Below are 27,080 nucleotides of genomic sequence, written 5' to 3' on the forward strand. Positions count from 1 at the left end.
GCTTCCTCCAGCTCTTAGAAGACTCTCTGGTCCCTTGCCTCAGTTCCATCCTCCTCCAGTCTCCCGCAGTCAGGCTGACTTGTGAGGGTTGCCTACCAGGCTCGGCCAGCATCTTCTGCACATGCACGCCGCCCGCGCTCCCGAGCCTGATTGCGGGAGACTGGAAGAGGATGGAACTGCTCACTAGCTTTCATCCCACACATTAATACTCGATTCAGAATGCTGATTTTCTAGCCTACCTGACTAATATTTCCCTCAGTCTCGTTCTGCTTCCTCATTGTGTAAAGGATTAACCTTTTAATGCTTAGCAGTAATACTGCACTATTGCCTCTCACTCTACTCTGGTGTGGTTCTTGCACATTGCCACTAGGGTGCAGCATCAGTTTCCAAATGAGACGCAGCTCCCAAGCTGATGCAAATCCACAACCTATTCTGTCTAGCCGTGCCATAGATGGCTATGGGGATTCAAATGCGATGTAAAAAACAAATGCAGCAGGCACTATTTTTTTCCCCATATGCGAATCGGAAGCAGCCTATTGATTTCAAAAGGCTGCAATTATGCATCCAAATTTGCATGCTGGGAATTGCTGCAGATAGGCTGCAGTGGAATCAGGCCTGTACACTCGTCCGTGCAGAAAACCACACATTTTCTGCCATGCGTGTTTTTGCAATTTCCTCTGCATTTGCAGTTTTGAATGAGTTTGTAGTTTTAATAATAATAAATGGCCTCATATCTAATCACTGTTTATATTTGGGTCAATGCAGAGGTTATAGCTCTCTGCAGTCACCATTTCCCCAACACCACCCCTTTAAATGGGTAAAGTGAGTGGCAAGACAGGCTGAAACGGGGGTCGTGGCTTAATTGTACAATATTTCCACAAGATTAGGGGTCGAGCGGTGCGTGGACGCGGGTGAACGGCGTCCACTTACTATTTCCAGTGAGTGGACGCCGTTCACCCTGCCATGTTCGGAGGGGAGCAGCGCAGTGGAAGGAGAGCTGTGAGCTCTCACCTTAGGGTGCTCTGCCTTCCCTCGCTCTCCCCTCCTGAAGTAATGTGCGGGCAGCCGGCAGCGAACGGGACTTACCTCTCCTCGTTCCGGCGCCGGATCTGCGTGCCACTGCTCTGGTCTGGTCCAGACCAGACTTGCGGCACGCAGATCCGGTGTTCCGACGACGAGAAGAGGTAAGTCCCGCCCGCACGTTACTTCAGGAGGGGAGAGAGAGGGAAGGAGAGTACCCTAAGGTGAGGGATGGGGGGGGGGGGGGGGGGGGGGAATGGCCACCCTTCTCCACCGCTGCTCACAGATCTTCTTCCACTGCGCTGCTCCCCTTCTGCTGGGGGACACCTGACTACCTATTCTGGGGACATATACCCCCTGACTACATATACTGGGACATATACCCCTGGCTACATATATACTGGGCACATATACCCCCTGACTACATATACTGGGCACATATACCCCCTGGCTACATATACTGGGCACATATACCCCCTGGCTGCATATACTTTGCACATATACCCCTGGCTACATATATACTAGCCACATATACCCCCTGACTACATATACTGGGCACATATACACCCTGACTACATATACTGGGCACATATACCCCCTGACTACATATACTGGGCACATATACCCCCCGACTACATATACTGGGCACATATACCCCCCGACTACATATACTGGGCACATATACCCCCTGACTACATATACTGGGCACATATACCCCCTGACTACATATACTGGGCACATATACCCCCTGACTACATATACTGGGCACATATACCCCCCGACTACATATACTGGGCACATATACCCCCCGACTACATATACTGGGCACATATACCCCCTGACTACATATACTGGGCACATATACCCCCTGACTACATATACTGGGCACATATACCCCCTGACTACATATACTGGGCACATATACCCCCTGACTACATATACTGGGCACATATACCCCCTGACTACATATACTGGGCACATATACCCCTGACTACATATACTGGGCACATATACCTCTGACTACATATATACTGGGCACATATACCCCCTGACTACATATACTGGGCACATATACACCTGCCTACATATACCCATGCCTACATATACTGGGCACATATACCCCTGACTACATATACTGGGCACATATACCTCTGGCTACATATACTGGGCTCATATACCCCTAACTACATATACTGGGACATATACCCCTGACTACATATACTGGCACATATATACCCCTGACTACATATACTGGGACATATACCCCTGACTACATATACTGGGACATATACCCCTGACTACATATACTGGGACATATACCCCTGACTACATATACTGGGACATATACCCCTGGCTACATATACTGGGCACATATACACCTGCCTACATATACCCCTGCCTACATATACTGGGCACATATACCTCTGGCTACATATACTGGGCACATATAACCCTAACTACATATACTGGGCACATATAACCCTAACTACATATACTGGGCACATATAACCCTAACTACATATACTGGGCACATATAACCCTAACTACATATACTGGGCACATATAACCATAACTACATATACTGGGCACATATAACCATAACTACATATACTGGGACATATACCCCTGGCTACATACACTGGGCACATATACTCCTGGCTACATATACCCCTGGCTACATATACTGGCCACGTATACCCCTGGCCACATATACTGGGGATATATACCCATGGCTACATATACTAGGTACATATACTGTACCTCTGGCTACATATACTGGGGACTACTATACTCATGGCTACTTATACTGGGGACACCTATAGACCTGGCTACCTATGCTGGGGGTACCTATTTTGGGGGAACTGCTGTCAGATTATCTGCATTCTTGTGGAACCGCTGTTATGTATTTTGGGGAACTGCTGCCAGATTGTGTATGTTTGGGGGACCACTGCTGCCAGATTATATGTATTTTGGGTGTTACGTGTATTTTGGGTTATCCGCTGCCAGGTTTCGCGTATTTTGGGGAACTGCTTCCAAATTATGTGTATGTTGGGGGAACTGCTGCTGCCACATTATCTATTTTGGGGGAACCACTGCCATATTATCTGTATTTTGGAGGAACTTCTACCAGATTATGTGTCTTTTTGGTGAAATGCTGTCAGATTACATCTATTTTGGGGGGATACACTACGGCAGAGCTCAAACTTCCCCGGGAGACCTTTTACATCACTGCTAAGGTCATGTATATTTGGCCCCACTAATGACCACGCCCACATTATGCGTGACCACGGCCATTTTTGGCACGCCGCGCGGCGCAGGGGTTTCCCAGCTAAGTCCACGCGCCTCTTTTCCAAGGACTAGACCTCTGCACAAGATGTGATACTCCACTGAAGGCTCAATTAAGGAGAAGCCTTGAATGAAGAGGTGTTACCAGGTAAAAATAACTAGTAGATCTGACCTAAGAATAAGGCAGAGAGCACACTTATTTGAGCAGTGTGCGTTTTGCCACATAGAAGAAAATGCATGCAAAATTGCATACAATGTTAGTCTATGGGCCGAGCAAAAACACATTGGTGCGTGATTTCCAATGTAATTTTTTGTGCATTTTAAAATTACATGGAAAGTTCCTTCTTCTCTGCATGATATATGCAAATCATGCTTTCCAAAAAAAAATAAATAAAAAAAAAAAATGTTACATTCAACTAGATTTCTTAGGCATTCTAAATCCTAGGTTCTCAACATGTGGTATGCGTACCCCAGGGGGTACTTCTGTTGGGTCCAGGGGGTACTTGGCCTTGTATGTATTTAAAGAGACACTGAAGCGAAAAAAAAAATGATGATATTATGATTTGTATGTGTAGCACAGCTAAGAAATAAAACATTTAAGCTAGCCATACACTGCTCGATTTGCCATCAGATTCGACCAACTGACAGATCCCTATCTGATCGAATCTGATCAGAGAGGGATCGTATGGCTACCTTTACTGCAAACAGATTGTGAACCGATTTCAACCTGAAACCGTTCACAATCTGTTGTGGTGGTGCTGCCGCCGCTCCCCCCGCCCGCATGCATTACCTGCTCCGCCGGCGCGACTCCAGTCCCCAGGTCACTGCTGCTCCGTCTCCGCTCTGGTCTCCGGCCCCAGCATGCTTTACTTCTTCCTGCCCGGCAGGAAGTTTAAACAGTAGAGCGCCCTCTACTGTTTAAACTTACTGCCGGGCAGGAGGAACTGAAGCATGCCGGAGACCAGCGCGGACACGGAGCAGCTGTGACCGGGGGTAGTCGTGCCGGTGGAGCAGGTAATGTATGCGGCTTTATTGCGTCGGTCGTCGGGTACTCGAACGCCGCTAGCGACGCGCTCCCTACCCGCGGGCGATCGACGCTAATTTTCCGCACAGAGCGATCGACGGGATCTGACGAAAAGGATCGGAATTCGGCGTGTAGCGCGAACGATTGGCAGCAGATTCGATCCCAGTGATCGAATCTGCTGTCGAAACGGCGGCGAATCGGGCCAGTGTATGGCCACCTTAAGATCAGATGGAGAGGGCTGTTATCTGACTTTTATTATCTCAACTGTTCCTGGACTATTTAATTTTCCTCTGCTAGAGGAGAGGTCATTACTTCACAGACTGCTCTGAAAGACTCATTTTGAATGCTGAGTGTTGTGTAATCTGCACATATTATAGAATGATGCAATGTTAGAAAAAACACTATATACCTGAAAATAAAAGTATGAGAATATTTTCTTTGCTGCTAATCTTCTAGTAATTATTCATAGTACACAACCAATTCACTATATCATATTTTTTTTCCGCTTCAGTGTCTCTTTAAGTTTAAAAAAATTCATAGTTTTAGAAAATAATATATCCTATATCAGTGATGGCTAACCTTGGCACTCCAGCTGTGACAAAACTACAAATCCCATTATGCATTTGCCTCCCCGAGTTATGCTTAGAGCTGTCAGAGTATTTGCAATGCCTCATGGGACTTGTAGTTCCACCACAGCTGGAGTGCCAAGGTTAGCCATCACTGCCCTATATAAATCCCAGCCAAACTAGTATTTCAACTAATTAAAACAATAGCAAATGTGCAGAAATGGTTTTGAAACGATCATGTACTACTATTACGTGTATCTGTATCAGGGGGTACTTGAGATAGTCTTTACCATATCAGGAGGTACTTGACCAGCACAGGCTTTCAAAAGGGGTACATGCCCATGAATTGTTGAGGGACACTGCTCTAAATGATTCAGCATTAAACTGTTTCCTCAAACCAACTCAAGTTAAAATATCATGAAGGATCATTTCCAACATTAAAGAGACACTGAAGCGAAAAAAAAAAATGATGATATTATGATTTGTATGTGTAGCACAGCTAAGAAATAAAACATTAACATCAGATACATCAGTGTAATTGTTTCCAGTACAGGAAAGGCCCATACACACGTCGGATTTTAGCGAACGACCCGTCGTTTGAACGTTCAGTCGTTCGGACGTTTTCGCGTCAAATCCGACGTGTGTACAGACTATCGTTCAGGTGATAAGACTGGTTACCAGCGATCCGCCGGCGGATCGTTGGTAACCAGTCTTATCACCCGAACGATAGTCTGTACACACGTCGGATTTGACGCGAAAACGTCCGAACGACGGAACGTTCAAACGACGGGTCGTTCGCTAAAATCCGACGTGTGTATGGGCCTGAAGAGTTGAGAAACTCTAGTTATCTCTATGCAAACAAGCCATTAAGCTCTCCGACTAAGTTAGTCGTGGAGAGGGCTGTTATCTGACTTTTATTATCTCAACTGTCCCTGGACTATTTACTTTTCCTCTGCTAGAGGAGAGGTCATTACTTCACAGACTGCTCTGAAAGACTCATTTTGAATGCTGAGTGTTGTGTAATCTGCACATATTATAGAATGATGCAATGTTAGAAAAAACACTATATACCTGAAAATAAAAGTATGAGAATATTTTCTTTGCTGCTAATCTTCTAGTAATTATTCATAGTACACAACCAATTCACTATATCATATATATTTTTTCGCTTCAGTGTCTCTTTAAGGAGTGTGTGACACATTCAGTCGCCATAAGCCCAATACACACGGTGGTGGTGGAGGTCTCCAGGGGATCTCTGTGGTCTGGCAGGGATCGGTACACGATCCCTAGGGCACCAGAGTAGAGCTGACCCCATACAGACGCATCATCAGCATTCTGGCTAGCAGAAGACTGAGCAAATTCTCCCAGCCGAGGGAGAACAATGCAATCATACAGTGCTCAGGCTGCATAGAAGACAACTCGCTAGATGGATCCGATAGATAATTGCCGCCATGTCAGATATTCCTTCCGATTGATTCTGCGCTCGATTTCTCACAGAAGTGAATAGAAAAAGATAAGAAAAACGAGCGGAAGATATGAGAATCGAGCGCAGAATCGAGCGGAAAAAACGATCGGGTGGAAAATTGAGTGGAGAAACGTATCGTGTGTACCCAGCATTATGTCATTAGAAGGAGGGGGCAATAAAGGGAAGAGGAGGAATATACTATAGAAGACCGACCCCCCCTTCCCAGCATGCAACTGTTTTGCCAGCCGATGGCAATGGCAATTAAAGGGCCAGTGCTCCTAATATATGTGATAACTCCAAACCATAACAGCAGAAAAAGTTTTGGATGCAGGATTAGAAACATCTTTATCTCTTAGTGCACTCAGACCAGTTGCTGTTGCAATCAACAATCAGGTGACAACGATCGAAAGCATGTACACAGCTTTAGTGGAGGATCAGAGTGCTGAAATGCCTTACAGATCATTTGTACTGAGAACTGAATCCAACTGGAAAACCCCAAAAGAAACAATACCCCTTCATTACTTTACCCCTGAAGTAGTTACTCAGCAAGTTTACTTACGGCACTCGGTCGAGGTTCATGCCATTCTGACGCTGCATGCTGATTGGAGGTAGAATAGGTTTATTGTTAATTTCCAGGCCTCTTCGTAAAGCCTCTCTAATCTGCTCAGTATCTAAAACAAATAATATATTTTTTAGCTTAGTTACAGTTTTAATCTGCAGAGCCGAATGCTTATCAGCTTATAGAAAAAAAAAAAAAAGTGTTCAACACAAGAAATGTATTAGTATCCAAAGCTAGTAAACAAACTAAATACTCTTAAGGGGGCCATACACTAGCCGACCAACCAACCAATCGACCATCCAATTCGATTATAATAATCGAATTGGATGAAAATTGGTGCTGCCAAGTACATGCCCGACCGGCAAAGCGACCAATTTCGGGACAGAAATGACTGTAAGGTCGATCACGCATGCTGGAAAATTTCAGGCCAAAGTTGGTTGGTCAGGTGCGCAGACGTACAGTGCTGGAATTGCGAACGAGCGACAAGACGACGAAACCCCTGCTGCGATGTATTAATGTATGCAGTGTGTGCATTTATACATTACCTGTCCGGTGTCAGCCTGCATGCGGTGTTCCGCATACACGCCAGCGGTGCATAGCGTCTGACATCAGACGGTATGTGCCGCTAGTGTGTATGCGGCTGTTACCCAGTGAGATGGATGGACACCGTGCAGAAGCTGCTACAGGGCAGGTAATGTATAAATGCACTACACTACACACATTTATACATTTTGGGGGCAGCGGCGGCTCAGCAGATTCCCTAATGATTTTATGCCGAAATTGGACGGAAATCGGCCTGTAGTGTATGGGCAGATTCGACTAGAGATAAATTTATTTCTAATCAGCTTCGATTAGAGATAAATTTGTCTCTTGGTCAAATCTGCCCATCATCGTTCTAATGTATGGCCACCTTTAAGCTCAGTTTATGTGCCCACAAGGGGATCTTGCAGAAGCCCTGTCATTGTACTGTATGCAGGTGTGTAAGAGTATGGCTGGAACACTGAGATCTAGGCAGCGCCATTACTAAAAGTGTCAGGAGCGATGAGAAGCATCTCTGGTACAATACTTACCTGGTTAAGTTATGGCTGCTCGTCCCTCGCCGTCTCCCTGGGTGACTCCTGTCACCCGCAATTGTCCCCGAAAGCCTGACCCGAGTCGCGCTCCCTCGCGCATGCCAGGCGTGCTCCCTCGCCGTGCTTCTGTCCCTGCGGTAGAGTGCGCCTGGCAGGGCATGCGTGACGGAGCCAGGCTTTCGTGGACAATTGCGGGTGATAGGAGTCACCCAGGGAGACGGCAAGGGACGAGCAGCCTTAAGGAAGCCCCTGGTAAGTATGAAACCTGAGACTCTTCTCATCACAGGTTCACTTTAAAGGACAACTGAAGCGAGAGGGTTAGGGAGGCGGACATATTTATTTCCTTATAAGCAATACCAGTTGCCTGGCTATCCTGCTGATTCTCTGCTTCCGATCTATTAAGCTATAAACCCTGAACAAGCATGCAGCAGATCAGGTGTTTCTGACATTATTGTCAGAACTGACAAGATTAGCTGCATGTTTGCTTCTGGTGTGATTCAGACACTACTGTGGCCAAATAGAGCAGCAGGGCAGCCAGGCAACTGGTATTGTTTAAGAGAAAATAAATATGGCAGCCTCAATAGACTTCTTACTACATTTGTCCTTTAAGGCATGGTTCACATGGTCGGCTGGTGGGACGGAGCCTGGCGGCTCACTTGGCTGATGCAAAATGCAGAGATGTAGCTTCCAAGCCGAGACGAAGGAATCTACTGCCATGTTTAATTCAGACATGAAAAGCTGTCCTTTACAAAAAAATAAAAATGGTTCCATTCATTTGAAGCGCAACGCTGATGGATGCAACATCCATCACCCGCCAAAAACCTTGTGTACCGCCGTACAAAAGCCTGTGTGAACAAGCCTTAACGTGATGGAAAAGGTGGATGTGTGAATAAAGTCCCAATACAAAAGTCTTAAAGGAATCATCAGGCAAAATAAAAATAAAAAAAAGCTTTACTCACCTGGGGCTTTCTCCAGCCTCTTGCAGCCGACTGTCCCACGCCGACAGCTCCACTCTCGAACCACCGTCAATCAAGCGGCTTACTGCGCAGGCGGCTGCAAGGGGCTGGAGAAAGCCCCAGGTGAGTAAAGTTTTTTTTTATATATATATTTTGCCTGATAACTCCTTCAAGGCTGTCAGTGGCAATGCATGACAGTCCGGCTGTGCTGTGTGTATTGCACAATGCTCTCAGTCTAGAATACCTCATACAACCAGACTGTACATCCTTTGCACATCTATGTATTATAGGACTAACAGACTGGGTGTAATTTGGATACATTAATCAGGTAGATCTCAAATCACATAGCAGTGGATAGGAGGGGGCATGAGACAGCCTGTTAAGCAAGCAATTGCCTTATGTGCATCTGATGTCTCTTTCTGGGACACAGAGGATAGTTAAATTGGTTCAGCCTTTGCTAGATCTGGTACAGCAGGTATACTTGCTGTGCTTTTATATTTGCTGACAGGCTTACCCTGCTGACCATTTACATAGCCAGTGCTGCATGTGAATGAGCACTTGCTAACATTTATGTTTGTAATCCCATACACAATGTACACACGCTATACAAAAGTCGCTGGAAAGTGACCAATATTGGGTATTTTGCCCCATCTATCCAGTGGACCAACTCAGACGACTGTTGGGCAGATATCGTGCAATTGGCCAGGTGTGTACAGTTTAGCACAATTGACATTGCTCTACAGCATGCAGGCATATAGTGTGAAATGTCGCTTCTGATTTTTGTGCACAGTATTGTGATTACTTGGTCTTTTGCAATATCGGTGTGTGGACAATGGCGTTGATTTGCCGTTTGTCTTTGTTAGGGGTAAAGTCGTTTCCACGACATTGCTCGTTTGTGGTGACTTTTGGATAGCGTGTGTAGAGACCTTTATACTACACAGTTGTGAGAAGTATGGATAACAATTGTAAAATCAGATGGGGTGGGTTACAGCTGGCACTACAGTGTGAACTTGATTACAGCAGGGTTGAAGCTAAACAATGAATCCTGCAGTAATCTGATGATAAACACTAAACAATCAGGATGGGAAAGCAACATTGCCCATGCTGTGATGCTCAAATGCAAAAGGGATGAATTGGAGGACATAGAACTCTGTATTGCTGGAAAGTATCTTGTGCCAGGTAAGAGATTTCATATATACAGTATTTCACAAGGATCACAGCTGACTGGAGTTCAGCATTACACACAAAAAGCAGAGGAAAGGAAAACACGTGTGCACCATGAGCTACAGCATACCTTTGCCTGATAGTCGGCGTGGTTGTGTCCCAATACAAATACTCCTGCTGTCATCTTCATCCTCCGGCGGCCGGCTCAAATCATCCCATGCACATTTAGCACTCACACCGCTGAGGTTTGAGCCTTCAGTTTCAATTCCCTTATCAACCCTCTCCTGCTTGAAGATTTAAGAAGCAAAACATCCCTTTGTGAATATATTCTTGACACATCATCGGCTTTCAAACTATTGCTTGCTCTATGGCCATTATAAAAGACTCATATTAAAAAACAACAACAAAAAACAACAAAAAAAACAAAAAAAAAAAAAATCACAACACAAGAATAGAACTGCTATGCAAAAATATTGCTCTTAACCTCTGAGTTCCATAAATTTGGGGGTCACATGAATATCAGGGTGCTGTAACATTGTCTCTTAACCCAATAGAAGACTGCAGGTAGAAATTGTAATTTCCAACCGTACAACCAAGAAAAGCTTATCTGAGATAAGAGGTGAAGTCAGTAAAGTAAGAAGGTGTTACAAGTACATTAATCCAAATGGTATAGTGACCTTAATATGTAGACATACCTGCAAATGAGGATCAATTTCAAAAATAGTCTCTCCTCTTCTCATATCAGTTATCAGCCAAGGACCACCAGCTCTGTATAGAGAGATAACACTTTACCATTTATGTTCTTTAAAGGATACTCTAGGTGACATGTGACATGATGTGATAGACATGGGTATGTACAGTGCCTAGCACACTATGCTTTCTGTGTTAAGATGCCTCCATAAAGTCGCACTGCAACCCCCACAATGAACAGGGCCTTATAATATCCCCAAATACAGACCCCCCCCCCCTCCTTCCCCAAACGCTGTGTGGTATGCTCAAGGATTATAAATAATTAGCCTTACATTCCTGCAGGAAACCTCCAGATATCCAAAACCAGTCAAAAGATAGATAGTGAGACGCTCTAGGGACAGTTAGTGACAAGACCATATACTCTTTAAAGAGCTGCGGAAGATGGCTCTATATAAATACTAAATAATATTACTAGCTATGCTAGTATTCACCCAGAATGAACCTGTTAGGTGCCCATTCCATGAGCTATATGACTATGCTTTGATTAGTCCCTTCCTTAACCTCCCTAGCGGTACTGACGATTATACACATCAATACAAAACATGCTGTGAACAGGATTGACGTGCAGACACGTCAATACTCTCCTGCACTGTATACTAGACCCTTGCTTGATACATTTTGGCAAGTTACAGGAAAAAAAAGTTGTGAAAATGAATTGGATCACTTTTTGCACAGAAATCCTGGGGAAATTGAATGCCAGGGAGGTATTAATATACATTCTGGAGCATTGGCTGTATGGCATGAGCAAGAGGTGAAGCCGCAATGTCCAAAAGCATTAGAATCTCCAGAGGCTCAAGGAAACTACAGTTCTGAAAAATATAACTCTCTTCCTCCGCTTAAAGGGGTCCTTTCGCGAAAAAAGTAGGCAGTTAAAAAATGTGAAAGACGACAGGTTTTGGGCCAGTCCATCTTTTTAAAGCTGGCCACTAACGGTCCAATTTCTAGCGAAAAATCGTTCGAGCGATCAGAAATACTGATCGGACGAAAAATCGTTCACTACACCATCAACTAACCAATCTTTGCTTCCTATCTATCACGACCACCAAGAAAATCCAAATTTTCGTTCGACGAAAACTCATTCGGGCAACATTTTTTTCACTCGTTCATAATCGATTGTGTCCACCAATGGAGATTATTTACAACCAATCCGATCAGAATTTCTGATCGCTCGAACGATTTTTCGCTAGAAATTGGACCATTAGTGGCCAGCTTAAAGAAAACCTGTACTGAAAATAAAAGTCAAAATAAGCATACACAAGTCATACTTACCTTCCATGTAGTCTACTCCTCAGTGTCTTTCTCCTGTCCCGCGTCCTATTTGTTCACTATGATCAAGGGAATTTTCCGTCCTCCATTTTGAAAATAGCCATTACCCATAACAGCTTTCTGGTCAGCACACAGTTAAACTGTAACATCGCCCACTTGAGCCATAGGGAAACATGGACATTACCTGGTACATCCGTTTTCCTCTCAGCTATAACTGACAGCAACTGATATTTTACTGACAGCAACTGATATATTTTTAGATCTGACAAAATATTGTCAGAACTGGAAGGGATCATTGTCAGAAGAAAATGGTGAGCTTCTGAGAGGAACTGATGGCAAGGTAACTATGTAATGTTCATTTGAAGTTACCTCGTGTGTTTATTTTAAATATTTTTACTCAGTACAGGTTCTCTTTAAGGGGGATTCTCAGGGCTTTCTTTGTTTTCAACAGCATTTCCTGAACAGCAGTTTAACTGCCAAAATAGCAAGATACCAGCCAGCCTCCCTAATCACTTGCACACTATTATGTCAGTTAGATTTTGCAACTGTTGTTCAGGAAATGCTGTTGAAAACAAAGAAAGCCCTGAGAATCCCCCTTAAAAAGATAGACTGGCCCAAAACCTGTCATCTGTCACATTTTTTAACTGCCAACTTTTTCGCGAAAGAACCCCTTTAAAATTTCCTAAAGGTTTCCTATAGGTAGAAAAAACAACGTTTTGTAAAAAAAATACCTTTCAATGGCTGAGACCCTGTTCACATTACAAACACGGACGGCTGTGTGTTTGGAACGCAACACATACGAACGCACGCCATCCGCGTTTGTATGCGTTGCGTGGCTGATCCCATTCACTGAAGTGAATGGGTCAGCCAAGCGTTTCTGTAAAAAATGCGTGCAGCATGCGTTCCCGGACCGCACTGGTCCGGAACGCATGCAGTGTGAACATCAGACAGTGCACTCTATGCACTGTCTGATGTCGTGAGTGTCTGCCTCCTGCACGCGTTCCCAAAACGCGGCTGGAAACGCGCGCAGTGTGAAAGGGGCCTAACAGTTAAATGATGCAAGCTTTCTGGGATCTAGTCCCCTTTGCAGGCATATTTCCAGATGTTAGCTGAAGTAAAACACTGATGCAGGCAAATAGTAAACACATAGGCCTCAATTCACTAAGCTTATCTCCTGTCTTTAATAACGTTTCTAGAGTTGTTACCATGGTCATAAGGCATGTAGTATTCAGGAAACATTTTACCTCAGGCAAACCTAAAGTTAACTCTTCTGTCTTTAAGTTAACTCTTCAATCCTTAAAATAACTCCAGTTAAAGACAGGCTGTTTATGAACTGCATGTGAAAATAACTACAGAAGAGGTAAATTAACTACAGAGGAGGTAAATTAACTACAGAGGAGGTAAATTAAAAACAGAGGAGGTAACGTAAGGAATGAAGAGATAGGATAACTCTCTCACGTGTGGAGGTAAGTTTTCTCTTGCCTTATTATCTCCAGCATGATCTTAGTGAATTGAGGCCATTGATGGAAGTTGTGCTGCTGGTTACTGTTTATCCGTTAATCCGTTGTTTGGCTAACACAGTACAGAAACTTTTTTTTGCTACTAAAGGTTTCCTGAAACAGCGACCTCTAGTCTGTTGTTGAATTGGGCAGAATGAAGCGGGGTTAGAAGCTCATGTTTTTTTGTTGTTGTTGTTTTATTATAGTGTTTCCTAAGTTTCCCTCACTTTCTGTTGATAATTCTAGTCCTTTATTTTTATTGCTGTCGGTATGCCTATTACAGCAGATTTCCTCAAGTCCTGCCACAGTTGACAACTAAACAAAATAAAAGGGGAAATCTCCTTAAAAAGGGCCGGAACCAGCAAAACCGTATAAATGAGTTGCTAAGACATAATCGAGATCCAACTGTGTAAAGTGACTAACTGATAAATACAAATCACTATATGCCCCCTTGTTGCTTGCAGAAGACAAGGAAGCACATTTGCTCTGAGTGTGGCTTGTAATACACGCATAGGAGGAGCGGGACAGCCGAGCAATTAGCATTGCTTAAATGGAAAGAAACATGTCAGTCTCCCCAATCCTCTCACTACACGATTACGTTGCCATTTTAACATTGTGAAATACATGTAAAGAAGCCTTACAGGCCTGTACCCATGACACGATTTTCCAATCGATTTTTCTGACGACAAGCGATCGCTTCTGCAATCTACGGGTACAGGCACGTAATCACTTCCCATCGCGCGGTGAAACCGGCCCCACGGCTGATCTTTTAAATCCCAGACGACTTTGCGCTAATTACCGCGATCCCATGACTTCCTGTTTGCGCCCATCGTGTGACGTCGCGAGTATGCATCGGCTGGACGATGGATCCTGGAACGCTCGTTGTGAGGTGGACGTCGCAGGATCCACCTTCCTCCATCGGGTGGTGAGTATTCAGCTTTAGTGTGGCTGTATATCTGTTGAATAGCCAGGCATTTTACTTACACAGGTACTGTGCGAAGAAGTTCTAATATTCCCTGTCCGTTCCATTGCTGAGCTGCATGTAACTCTTCAGTGCAAACGCCAACTATCTAACAGAATAAAGCAAGATACCGGTTTACAAAGGAAAGCCAAGGCCACACACCGGCCAACATTCACAGTTCAGGCAATTCTGAGGTTACCAAGAGTTTGTTCTAAGGATCTATATACACCCCTTCTCTATCAACTCCTGCACATTCATCAAGCCACTCCCTATTCATAAATGCCCCCTCACGAAGTCACCCCATCCCCTTCCATGCCTTTCTCTCCCCACTCATCTCTCCATTTTTCTCTCTCTAGACCTCTATTCTTTCTTAAAGCGGATCCGAGATGAAAAACTAACTATAACAAGTAACTTGTCTATATAGCTTATCTAAAGTTTAGATAGTTTACACAGCAAATCTAGCTGCAAACAGCTTCAAAAGTTTATTATTTATTGCTGTGATACAATGAGGGCAGCCATGTTCTGTTTGTTACATTGTCACAGGCTGAGGGCTGGAGATGCAATCAGCTTGCCTGTGTGTAAATTCAGTCCTCTCTCCTCCTCCCCTCTGCCTCTGAAATCAATGGCTAGTAACCTCCTCCTGCCCAGACTGAGCTCCCATAAGCCCTTGCTACAGTGCCAAGACACAAATGAGCTGTGGGCGAGGCTTGTTTAGTTTATAGGGAATTAGAGTATTAAAACAAAACAAAAAAAGTATTTGGCTTGAAGAATGCCCTATATAAACTATACGAAAGGAGCACAATCATGCCATGAGTAAGGGCTGGTGCACACCAAAACCCGCTAGCAGATCCGCAAAATGCTAGCAGATTTTTAAACGCTTTTTTTTATTTTTATGAGGCGTTTTGCTAGCGTTTTGCGGATTGCTGCTGCGGTTTTCAGTATAGTAGATTTCATATATTGTTACAGTAAAGCTGTTACTGAACAGCTTCTGTAACAAAAACGCCTGCAAAACCGCTCTGAAGTGCCGTTTTTCAGAGCGGTTTGCGTTTTTCCTATACTTAACATTGAGGCAGAAACGCACCCGCAATCCAAAAAATGCCTCACCCAGGCATTTTTTCGTTTCTGCAAAACGCCCCCCGCTCTGGTGTGCACCACCCCATTGAGATACATTGACCAAGCAGATCCGCAGCCGCAAGCGGATCTGAAAACGCCCAAAAAGCCGCTCGGTGTGCACCAGCCCTAAAAGTTTATCTCGAAACAACTTTAATACAACCCTCAAACACTTCAGCTAGTTTACTATCGCTATAGGCAAAGATTAAAGTCTTTTATTGTGCATACTAAAATAAAATACCCATATGGGGCATTATTGATTGGGGACCCATTTTGAGACAATACAACAGTTACAGCTAGAAATGCCGAGTAGGCACGGTCTGCCTGCAAAAACACTGGACGCACTGCAAGTTTGTGTCTATCTAAAGGAACAGTGTAAGAATCTAAACAGAAAAGGACCATATGAGGGATATAAAGGGGTATAATGATATTTATAAGTATAAAATCCCACTCAGTATTCTTTCTTACCTGTAGAAAAGACACAATGCCAAATGGAGTGTGCACTGGCTGCATCTGAGGGTCTTCAGTCAGGAGCATATGCTGAATGCGTGACTCACTGTTATCCAGTGGACTGTGCCATGACACATGATCACCACTGCAGAAGGTGTTCTCTGCAAGAAGAAGCAAGTGATGAAAAACATGCATCCAGTGTCACAAATGAAGACACTTCATTCAAAAAATACAGATGGTTTGTCCCATTTTATGCACAGCTGCTCCCAAACCACCCACGAGGTAAATGGGTCTAACATTAACAGGAATATTGCTTTAATACGTGCCTCAGAATACTGCTCACATGGCTTGTATGCCAGAGTTCAGAACTTCTTTTTACTGGGAGTGCCCTTTACTACCTACCCCAGGGCAGCTTTTGTAGTCTACCTGTTTGGGTTTTTCAGGGCTGCTGAGGTAAAAGAAGGGAAGGGTAAACCAGCTCACACTCCCTGCTATGTTCAAGAAACAAGACGGGGTGGGCGGAGAGAGAGAATCAGACAACTGTAATGCTGAATACATACAGTGCGTTCCAGCACTCGATGCACCCGTCGATTCGCGTCGGCTCGATTATTTCCGACATGTCCGATTTGCGTTTTGATGGATCGTTAGTTCGATTTTGCATACTTTACATGTAAATCGACCTATCATCGAAATGCGCTCGGAAATAATCGAGTCGACGCAAACCGACGGGCGCATCGAGTGCGGGAACGCACCGTGTGTATCCAGCATTAGATCTACTACAATTAAAACATTTACATGTAACAGCAGTTGCATTTCAGCATGGCTATGCTATAAGACACCCTGTCTCATTTCTGTGACTAGAGATGCACTCTGAAGTTTGCTGCATTTAGTGAAGTATTTAGGCAAGATTCATCACTATCAACCATCCTTTTCCAACTATCCTAACAAAAACTGAAGCCAGGGCTAACAGATACTAACCTGATACGAACCAAAGAAAGCTAAGGTTGGCACTAAACAGAGTAGGCCAGGGCAGTCAAACTCTGATCCTCAATGGCTGAAACCAGGATTTTGGACTTGACAGTCATTCTACTTAAAGTATGGTGTGGTTCACCACGTGTAAACAAAAATGGGGAGGATCCCAGATCTAGAGGATTAGAGCTATATAATCCCTGGAGTACAACTACATTTTATGGATTGCCCAGACTAGCTACATACCAGGAGTTGCCCGAGTTTGGCTACATGATTTTGTCAATACATTATAGCAGCATGGAAGATGTAAATGTTTCACAAACTAATAATAAATGTTCATATGGCCGGAAACTATCTGTACAGAGGTTGTATGTCGTCTCCATGTCTGTCTGGGGTTCCTCCCACATCCCAAAAACATACAGATAAGTTAATTGGCTTCCCCCTAAAATTGGCCCTAGACTATGATACATACTCTTCAGGATCATACATAGACATATGACTATAGGGATTAGACCAGCGCTGGGCAAACTCCGTGCTGCATACACCGTTACTCCGGTCCACCGACAGGCAGCCGGATTCCTCTCCTTCCCTCCCTGCAGAATCGCAAACAGGCGGTAAATGGTCACCTGATCACCGATTCCTGCATTGCATCTCCATGGCAACAGGGTGTCACAGAACACGAAAACATGATGTGCCATGGAGGGAGGGGGGGGAAGGAGAGAGAGGAGAAGCTTTCAGGAATGCGGCCTGTGAACCCCTTTGAGGGACAGTCAAGTGACAAAACTATATACTGTACTCTGTACAGTGCTGCAGAAGATGTCAGAGCTATATAAATAATAAAGCAACCAGTGCCCATATACTTGTAGGTAAGTAATCCATCCAATTCTGAAATGACGAACCAATAAGCTTCAGGTTTCTGATACTAAGGTTTTTTTTTTCTCAATGATTTTCATGGCTTGAATTAAATATGTGCCCCCACTCCCCCCAAAAAACACTGGTCTCTAACATTCGTGAAATGCATCCTACACCAACAATAAGCTCACTCACAATCACATTGGATACGCATCTGAAAGGACAAAAAAAACAAAAAAAAAAACAATGAAAGGAACAGCCTGAGGTTGCCCAGAGGGGGCCAGACACCTTTTACCTTTTGGGATAGAAATAACAGCAGGGGTTTCCCGCATAATAATCCCTTTATCACTGCACACAACCATCAAGGGAAAATAAATGGACTCAATTGGGAATCTTAAGTCAAATTATAATATTTTACTTTACCTGGGGCTTCTTCCAGCCCCCTGGACTCCTACTGTGCCCAGGACATCCTCCTGATCCCCTCCGGGCAGCAGCGGTGACTCCCGTAAAGCTGGGCTGTCACTGCCAGTGACTACTGCCACGCGCAGCCTGGTCAGGCTCCTGGAGCGGTCTGTGCATGCGCAGTAGCAAACGGCACATGCGCAGAATGCGCCCAGCGTCGTAAGCGTGACCAGGGTGCACATGGCTCGGGCCGGCTGGCGGTGACAGCCCAGCTTTGCGGGGGTTGCCACCGCCCAGAGGGGATCAGGAGCACGGCACGGGCACAGTAGGAGTCCAGGAGGCTGGAAAGTAAGTTAGAATATTTTTTTTCAATTCGACCCAAGATTCCCTTTAAGACCTCTTCCAAAATATCTGCACTGCAAAATAATGCAATGGATCAGCACATGCTAACACTAAAGGTACCCATACATCTAGCGATTTTGGCGGCCATTTGATCAAGAGATAAATCTCTTTGATCAAGTTCAGCATAAACTCTTTTGCAGGAATCTGCCTTGTGATGTTGCCACCGACTGCTGTTCCCCTAATGTTTTATGACCCCCGGTGCCCCGTGCATTTGAACTTTACCTGCCGCCGTCCCCACTGCTGCCATCCTCATACTTCCACATTTGTGTGCCCACGTGTTATATGCCAGTAGTCACCTGGGGCCCAAATGCGGAAGCAGAATATTGTGCATTTTAAAAGTAAATAAGGAAAAAAGTGAAAAAATACACAATGTATCCACTTTCATACATTGTAGGTTAATGTAAACCGTTCTATTGTACATTAAACCCACACATTTTATTTGTCTTTCCCATTTTGTCTGTCTGTCCCCTGTTTAAACAGTTCATTTGTTTTGATAATGCATCAGATGTAACAATTAAGTAATGTATACAATCTGTTACTGTCTGCTCCTGTAATGTGTATTTTACACTTGTTTACTAATTAACTCTGCTATTGCATTCCCTGGGAGGAGGAGAGGGGTTTGCTGCCATTACTTTACAACTCTTTATTGATGTTATCAGGTCAAAGATAAATAAACAGGACTGGAAGAAAAATACTTAGTTATACCAATAGTCTATGGAAGGCGAAAGTTAGCCATGACCAAAAATATCTGTTTAAAGTGGAAAAATGGGGCATCTCAGTTACATTTAATTAAAATGTAAGTCTACATTAGGAAAACATTTACATACATTAACTGGATTACCTGATTGAAAGACATATCTAGCAAGGCCCTGCATGAGCTCAGCTGGCCATGTTGGAGGTGCAGATTCCTCTGGTTCTCTTTTTAGTCTGAAGGACAGTTCAAATCCAAAGCCACTTGACCCATCAACTCCCGTATATCTGCAAAGAAAACAAACACACACTGCAATTCAGACAGCTGGCTGCTTGCACTAATGAGCCACAGTCAGATGTCTCCAAGAGGTTTTCAGGATCAGAAAATGCATTTTCAAAAGATGTGGAGTGTAACGTGTTGCTGCCCTCACTGATGCAGCTCGACAGCCTAAAAGGGACGGGCACGTTAATGTACATCTGATGTCTGCCACTATGCATAAACTTTTGCCAAAATAAACAAGAAACCACTGCAGTAGTGCCACGGCAATGAGCAACTTTTACCTATAATTAAATGTGTGTATCCCTCTTGGAGCACACCGCAGAATCTCCAATAGTTGACATACCTTATTTCTGCACATTGCTTTACACAACAGACAATGTGTTTCCCGGAGTGCCTGTTGCCGTTTCTCTTCTTTGCCTTTAACTTATAAAAGCGCGTAGGTAACTGGTCAATTTCTATACTAGTGGTATGCTACAAGGACCACTAGTTTTCATCTGGTCTTAAAGAGACACTGAAGCGAGAATAAATCTCGCTTCAGTGCTTATATTCAGCAGGGGCATGTGTGCCCCTGCTAAAACGCCGCTATCCCGCGGCTGAACGTGGGTCCCTTCACCCTAAACCCCCCCCCCCCCTGCAAAATCAACGACCAACTTGGTCGTAGATTTTGCTGCTCTTCAGGCAGGGTTAACGGCTGCAGCCCTGCCTCTCAGCGCCGCCTATCAGCGGCGCATCGCCGCCTCTCAGCGAAGGAAGACTGAGAGGGGCGGGGGAGAGGCGGAGATACGCGCTGACAGACGCACGTGAGGCAGGGCTGCGGCCATTAGCCCTGGATGAATGCGGAAGTGATCCCCGCTGCAAGGAGGGGATTTAGGAGGTAAGGGACCCCCGTTTAGCGGCGCGATAGCGGCAGTTTAGCAAGGGCACACGTGCCCCTGCTGAATATAAGCACTGAAGCGAGATTTATTCTCGCTTCAGTGTCTCTTTAAAGGACAACCGAGGTGACGTGACATGATGAGATAGATACGTGTATGTATAGCACCAAGCACACAAATAACTAGGCTGTGTTACTTTTTTACTTTCTCTGCCTAAAATAGTTAAAAATAAGGTATGCAAGTTACATTTCTATTCGGGTCGGGACCAGGTCGGACTGGGTCATACAATAGCATGACCCTCACTGTTAAGTAATTACAGCTATAAAATACCTTGTTAGTAAATGGCTTCTTAGAGCAGGAAAGATATAAAAAGGGTCAAGAATTCATAGATTTGAGCTCTAGCATACTTCAATGAAGGTGTCATTGAGCAGAGACAATGAAACAGTAAAAACAGAAAAAACTAGATTCAAATTTAAAATAAAACTGTGGGATATCTTAAAAAGTCATTTTTAGGAGGAGGAGGATAGATGCAATTGTTTTTCTGATCCGTTTATTTTCACCTCGTATGTCCTTTAAGATTTGAAGCATTTTTCATTTAGCAATGAAACTGAACTGGCAGGAGGTAGACTAAAGCTAGCCATACACTATACAATTTTACTTTCAATCGTATGATCAATCACAATTACAATCTACCAACCAAAAAACAACACAGGTTGGTGTTTCAACCATAATTAGGGTCAAACACTCTGAACCTGAGATTAAGGGCTGGTTCAGACGGACGTTTGGAGGCGTCGCGTTCATTGGCATTGCGTTTGTGATCGTTCAGGCTTTCAGCAGCGTTCGCATTGCGTTCGGATGCGGTCGCGTTTTTTCTTCCCCTAGGGGAACATTACCCGTCGCGGTTAACCGCCCCTGGAAGCAACATGTAGCTTCCAGGGGCTCCTTGAACGCCAGTGAAAATCAGGACCCGAATGCCGCGTTTGTGCAAACGCGCGTAAAAGCTTGGTAAAAACGCTCCCATTCACTTGAATGGGAGCGTTTAACGCCAAGCCCCGAACGCTGGCAGTAAACGCTCTGCAAACGTCCGTCTGAACCAGCCCTAAGTGTGGTAAAGAATGTATACTTACATGGGGCTTCCTCCAGCCTCATGGACATCGTTGCCTCCCTCACCGCTCTGGTCGTCTGTAATCTCACCTGGTATTAGCGCTCCATTCGGGGTCCACAGCGCTTGCACGGCCCGGCCGCGGAGCCATAGCCAGGAGAGTTCTGCACCTGCGCAAGTAGTGTTGCGCAGACACAGAATGCTCCCGCCAATGGGAGCGTAACTGAGGTGTGCACACGGAGGGGCATGCGCAGAGGACCCCCACCGGAGCACTAATACTGGGAGACCGGAGCGGTGGTGGAGGATAGCGAGGAAGGCAATGGTGTCCATGGGGCTGGAGGAATCCCCAGCTAAGTATCAATTCTTTACACTTTAAATACATTTCAATTTACAATCTATTAGACAGTTTTGTTTCATTGAACGTCTAATTGGGCAAAACATTGTACAGTGTATGGCTAACTTAAAGCGAACCTGAAGCGAGAGGTATATGGAGGCTGCTACATTTATTTCAATACCCGTTACCTCACTATCCTGCTGATCCTCTGCCTCTAATGCTTTTAGCCATAAACCCTGAACAAGCATGCAGCAGATCAGGTGTTTCTGACATTATTGTCAGATCTGACTAGATTAGCTGCATGCTTGTTTCTGGTGTGATTCAGTCACTACTGCAGCCAAACAGACCAGCAGGGCTGCCAGTCAACTGGTATTGTTTAAAAAGAAATGGCAGCCTCCAATATACTTCTTGCCTGCCAGCTGCTCTAGCCGGGTACTTGTTAGCGCTGGACAGGTGTTTCTCACATCTCACATCTAATACCTGTGGTGTTACAACCTTAAAGAGGAAGTTCAGCCTAAACAAACATACTGTCATTAAGTTACGTTAGTTATGTTAATTAAAATAGATAGGCAATATAATCTCTTACCCACCCTGTTTTAAAAGAATAGGCAAATGTTTGTGATTTGATGAGGGCAGCCATCTTTTTGGTTGAAAGGAGGTGACAGGGAGCACGAGACACAGTTCCAACTGTCCTGTGTGCTGATCACCCCTCCCAGTTGTTAGGCAACATGAACAACAACATAGGAAATCCCATCATGCTTTGCACAGCATCAGGGGGAAAAAAGCCCAGGCAGTTTTCCTTGATGGGTGGAGCTTAGCTAAAAATGCAGCTAAAAATTATGCTTTGGTAAGAAAAGTTCTGATGCTGTGAAACGGTTAAAGAAACACCAAGCCTTTTAAGCTCTGCTGAGTAGATTTTTAGTCCGGAGGTTCACTTTAAGGTGGCTTCACACCATACAATTCTTAAATATCTTTTCAATTCAAGAATAGCGATCAATTGTTCTGATTAATTGTAACACTTCAAAAATCTGACCAATGAACCACATTTTATAAATCGCATAAACTTAACAATTAACTGTCCCTCAGAGAAGCTCACAATCTAATCACTACCATAGTCTAGGGCAGGCATGGGCAAACTCGGTCCTCCAGCTGTTACGGAACTACAAGTCCCACAATGCATTGCAGGAGTCTGACAGCCACAGTCATGACTCAAAGGCAAATGCATTGTGGGATTTGTAGTTCCTTAACAGCTGGAGGGCAAAGTTTGCCCATGCCTGGTCTAGGGCCAAATTAGGGGGAAGCCAATAAATTTATCTGTAGGTTTTTGAGATGTGGGAGGAAAATCGGAGTACCCAGAGGAAACCCTGTATGCTGCGTTACGTGACAAGACTTTGTGCTCTGACCAGCGCTGCAGATGTCAGAGATATATAAATAATAACACATGAAATAAGTTACTCCTGCACACAGGTTTTAAATGCTCAGCTCCATGCAGGTTTATAAAGCCTAAAGCCATGCTGGACTAACAAGAGCCAGGTAGTCTATAAGCTAAAATAACTCATGCACAGAACAATATACGGTATTCTCCTCTCGGGTATCAACTCAAATCTACTAGCCTCTGGATTCCGAAGTAATCTGCCTCCCCCCACTATAGGGCACTAAACATTCTGTATATTAAAACATTGTGCAAATATTACATGGCTCTGAATTCAACCAAGACTAGCAGAGGTCATTCGCACAAAGAACGTCTTCTTCCTTGGCAGCAACGACGACGGCATTAAAGGCCTGCAGGACAGTCCAGTTTATGCTGAACATATATAGATTATTCCCCCCCCCAGGCTACTAGGACAGAATCAACGTGTGTGGTCAGCACTTACGCCCTTCAGCAAAAAAAAAAAAAAAGAAGAAAAAAGGAAACATGCAATGCAGACACTTACAGCTAAGAAAGCCTTGTTCCCAATTACTGCCCAGACAATTAAGTGGTAGTTGTGAATTAATGAGTTTGTATTGGCATTGTCAGTTGTAGTCAGAAGCATGTACAGCTGGGCTCAGAAAGATAGTCCATACATATGCAAGCAAATAGTCGGTACACACAAACAAGCGGGATTGCTCAAACTACATTTCCTAGCGCAAAAACAACAAAAGTAGTTTAAACTATGTTATTCACACATATGGATATTCCACTGTTGACACCTGTGAAAGCTATTCAACCAACTGGTGGAATATGCCTTCGAGAGTTCCAGAGAAAGCTCCGGAAGTACTCGCGTTACCGAGTATTTGCCATCTTTGGAAGCACTCTTATCACCCCCAAGCTGAGTACTTCTGAAGACAAGTGGGTCCATACTGCACTCTAGCCACGGCTCGGAATGGCCCGTTCTTGACACAGATCCCGGACATTCTTCATTGGCCCGCCCTGCACCTGACCCTGGGAAGAGGGCGGAGTTACAGTTTGGTGCCTCTTGAGTTACAGAGACCATACTACCTGCTGCCATGAGTATGTGATTAGTAAGCCTCTATCTGATAGGTGAGCAATTACTATGAGTTTGGAGACCTCAGCAAGGGTTAAGGGGCGTTCCTGTAATTTGGCGAGTGCTACTTAGTTTAGGGTGAAAAAAAAAAACTGTATGGGCGTGTAAGGACATGACACTTGCTTTGATAAATGGGTACACTGAACTTCTGGTGTGCTGGCCAATCTTGCATCTTTTATTTCATGCACACTTCAACTGGCACCTACTGTATGTCTTAAGCTCTTTACACCCTGTGGTAGCTATGTGGGTTTAGATGGTACTTCACTATTCAATATCATATTCTACATTTTGTGTACAATATTTACTTATTCTCTCCTTGTTCTTTGACAATCGAGGGAAGAAGACTCTTCTATTAAAGCGGACCTGCACTCAGAACTTCCTCTCTGCTCTAAAAGATAAGCAACAGCATAATAAGCCTTAAAGAAAAACAGCTGATACAAATCCTGCAATAAATCTGCAATTTGCCTACCCCCTGCTTTCTTTGGAAACAGGCATATTGTTAACATCCTGTGTTTACAAATTAGGTCACTGCCATGGCAGTCAGCTGACATAGCTGAGGGATCAAATTACAACTTGTGCTTAGTCAGATGAGGGGGAATTAGACAGGATGAACTCTCTAAGTACATACAGGGTGAATTTCTCTATGTTTTCCTTCTGTCTTGTGCCAGAGTTCAGGTCACTTTAAGGGGCCCTTGTCCATTTTTGACTTGACTTGTTGCACATTTCTATGATTAGAGATTAGATATATATATATATATATATATATATATATATATATATATAGATAGATAGATAGATAGATAGATAGATAGATAGATAGATAGATAGATAGATAGATAGATAGATAGAGAGATAGTTTTGGCCATCCTTGCTCTACACAAGGACATAACACAGTACTGTATACAAATATATTTAATTGATCTATTCATTGAAGCCTGGCACCATAGTAAATAGGTTTCTTTTCTGTATGTTCCTCCTGGGTGACAGTGAAGCCAGAGTGTGACCTCACTTCTGCTTGTAAGTGTGTATACATAAAAAACCCTAAACATACAAACGCTATCTTTAAAACTGGCTTGGGTGACAGATAAATGTCTCTATGAGCCAAAAAAATATACCTGAAACAGATCGAGGTGTTTGAACTCAAACTGTTGCTACAGAAAACTCAGATCGCTTACGGAGTCATTTCAATCCATGCCATGCACTGATGAGGACCAGAAGGTCCAAGGCAGGCTGTCCGCATGTTGGATTGCTGTAGCTCTGTAAAAAAAAAATAAAAAAAATAAAAAAATTAAGCTACAGGCTCACTATACACCAGCAGTTCTGGATGTGGGCCTGGCTTTCAGGGGCATAGGGAGATGATTTGCATATTCGGTTATCATGAATCATGGGAAACTACAGTTGCTCACTTTAAGCTGAATTATCACAAAATACCTTTCGGTTTTATGAAAGGTAAAACTATAGCTTAAAACTTATGACACTCTCAAACTCCTTTCTGACAACACTGCCCTCAATTAAACTGCATCTATTCCAGAGGTGAAAGTGAATATTTATAAAACAGATGACCATTCAAAGTGAACCAAGCTCCATTTTTAGCACCCAGGGCATCTCAATAGCACACTAAAAATGCATGCCAACAATGTGACTCATCACTAAAAATGTTTTTCGATTCTACCTCTTTTTACATTTTAACGTTTGTTAGAGACTTTTAATGCTCTACGTCCGCGGCCTGCCATTTGCAGTAAGAGCAGCCAGCTGAGGACTGCTGTAATTCGCAGTAGCATTGAGCAAGCAAAAGCTTTCATGAGCAAAGGGGTGTGGACATAGGACACTACTTCAAATGGTTTAGAGAAGTCACACTATTACATTCCGGCCCTTCACTGGATAAATAAAGGCAGACAAAGGGGAGGGGGAGAATGGCAGTTCCTAGTTATTAGAAACCAGGAAAAACTACAGGAAAAAAAAAAAAAAAAAAGTAATGCCAGCGCTAATACTCGTGATGTCATAAATGCTATTAGGATGCATTTTAGTTGCACCCAAATGGCAGTTGTGGGCAGACGATGGGATGCTGAGCTGCCCAATCAGTGTGCAGTTTAGGCCTTAATAAGGCAGAGCCACAATTTGTAACCAAATTCATGCTATGACAGAATGAAAAATATTGTGGTTCAGGAAAAGACTGGCTCAAAGTGGAAACTGTTATAACAGTTAACTATTTAACTCTGTTTTTACACACATCACCAGGTTTCTGTTAATGGATAAAGCTGACCACCATGCAAGCCTACTTCTATATTCACAATGAAGCAGCAAATATAAGCGCTAGCTTGTGTCTGCAAACCCAGCAATGCACAGGCTCAGGGATAGGAATTACCATATCCTACCACTGCTGAACACAGCAAGCAAAAAGTGTTAGCTGCATAAATGGAGAGGCTGTTATCCTTTGAGATTAGAGCTGTTGCTGTGCATAAGCCAGCCTGCTCTGTTGGTGGCCTCCGTGTTTCTGTGTTAT

At 44.0% G+C, this 27,080-nt stretch overlaps 1 protein-coding gene across 3 annotated transcripts in view; it reads right to left on the reverse strand.

Moving 5' to 3' along the window:
* Positions 1-27,080, reverse strand: part of SUFU (SUFU negative regulator of hedgehog signaling) — a 75,021-nt gene that overhangs the window by 25,226 nt on the left and 22,715 nt on the right. For 2 of the 3 annotated variants that reach the window (XR_011024451.1, XM_068257559.1), the window contains exons 3-8: positions 19,616-19,752; positions 16,168-16,310; positions 14,613-14,698; positions 10,809-10,881; positions 10,244-10,400; positions 6,921-7,032 (exon numbers count right to left, since the gene is read on the reverse strand). Coding sequence is in view for 2 of the 3 variants with exons in the window: in XM_068257559.1 (XP_068113660.1) it covers positions 6,921-7,032; positions 10,244-10,400; positions 10,809-10,881; positions 14,613-14,698; positions 16,168-16,310; positions 19,616-19,752 (708 nt within the window). In the remaining variant the exon portion in view is untranslated. The remainder of the gene's footprint in view (positions 1-6,920; positions 7,033-10,243; positions 10,401-10,808; positions 10,882-14,612; positions 14,699-16,167; positions 16,311-19,615; positions 19,753-27,080) is intronic. The other variant, XM_068257560.1, reaches the window with a different exon arrangement.

Source organism: Hyperolius riggenbachi, chromosome 10, assembly GCF_040937935.1.
Source record: "Hyperolius riggenbachi isolate aHypRig1 chromosome 10, aHypRig1.pri, whole genome shotgun sequence".
In the NCBI taxonomy this organism is placed as follows: domain Eukaryota; kingdom Metazoa; phylum Chordata; class Amphibia; order Anura; family Hyperoliidae; genus Hyperolius; species Hyperolius riggenbachi.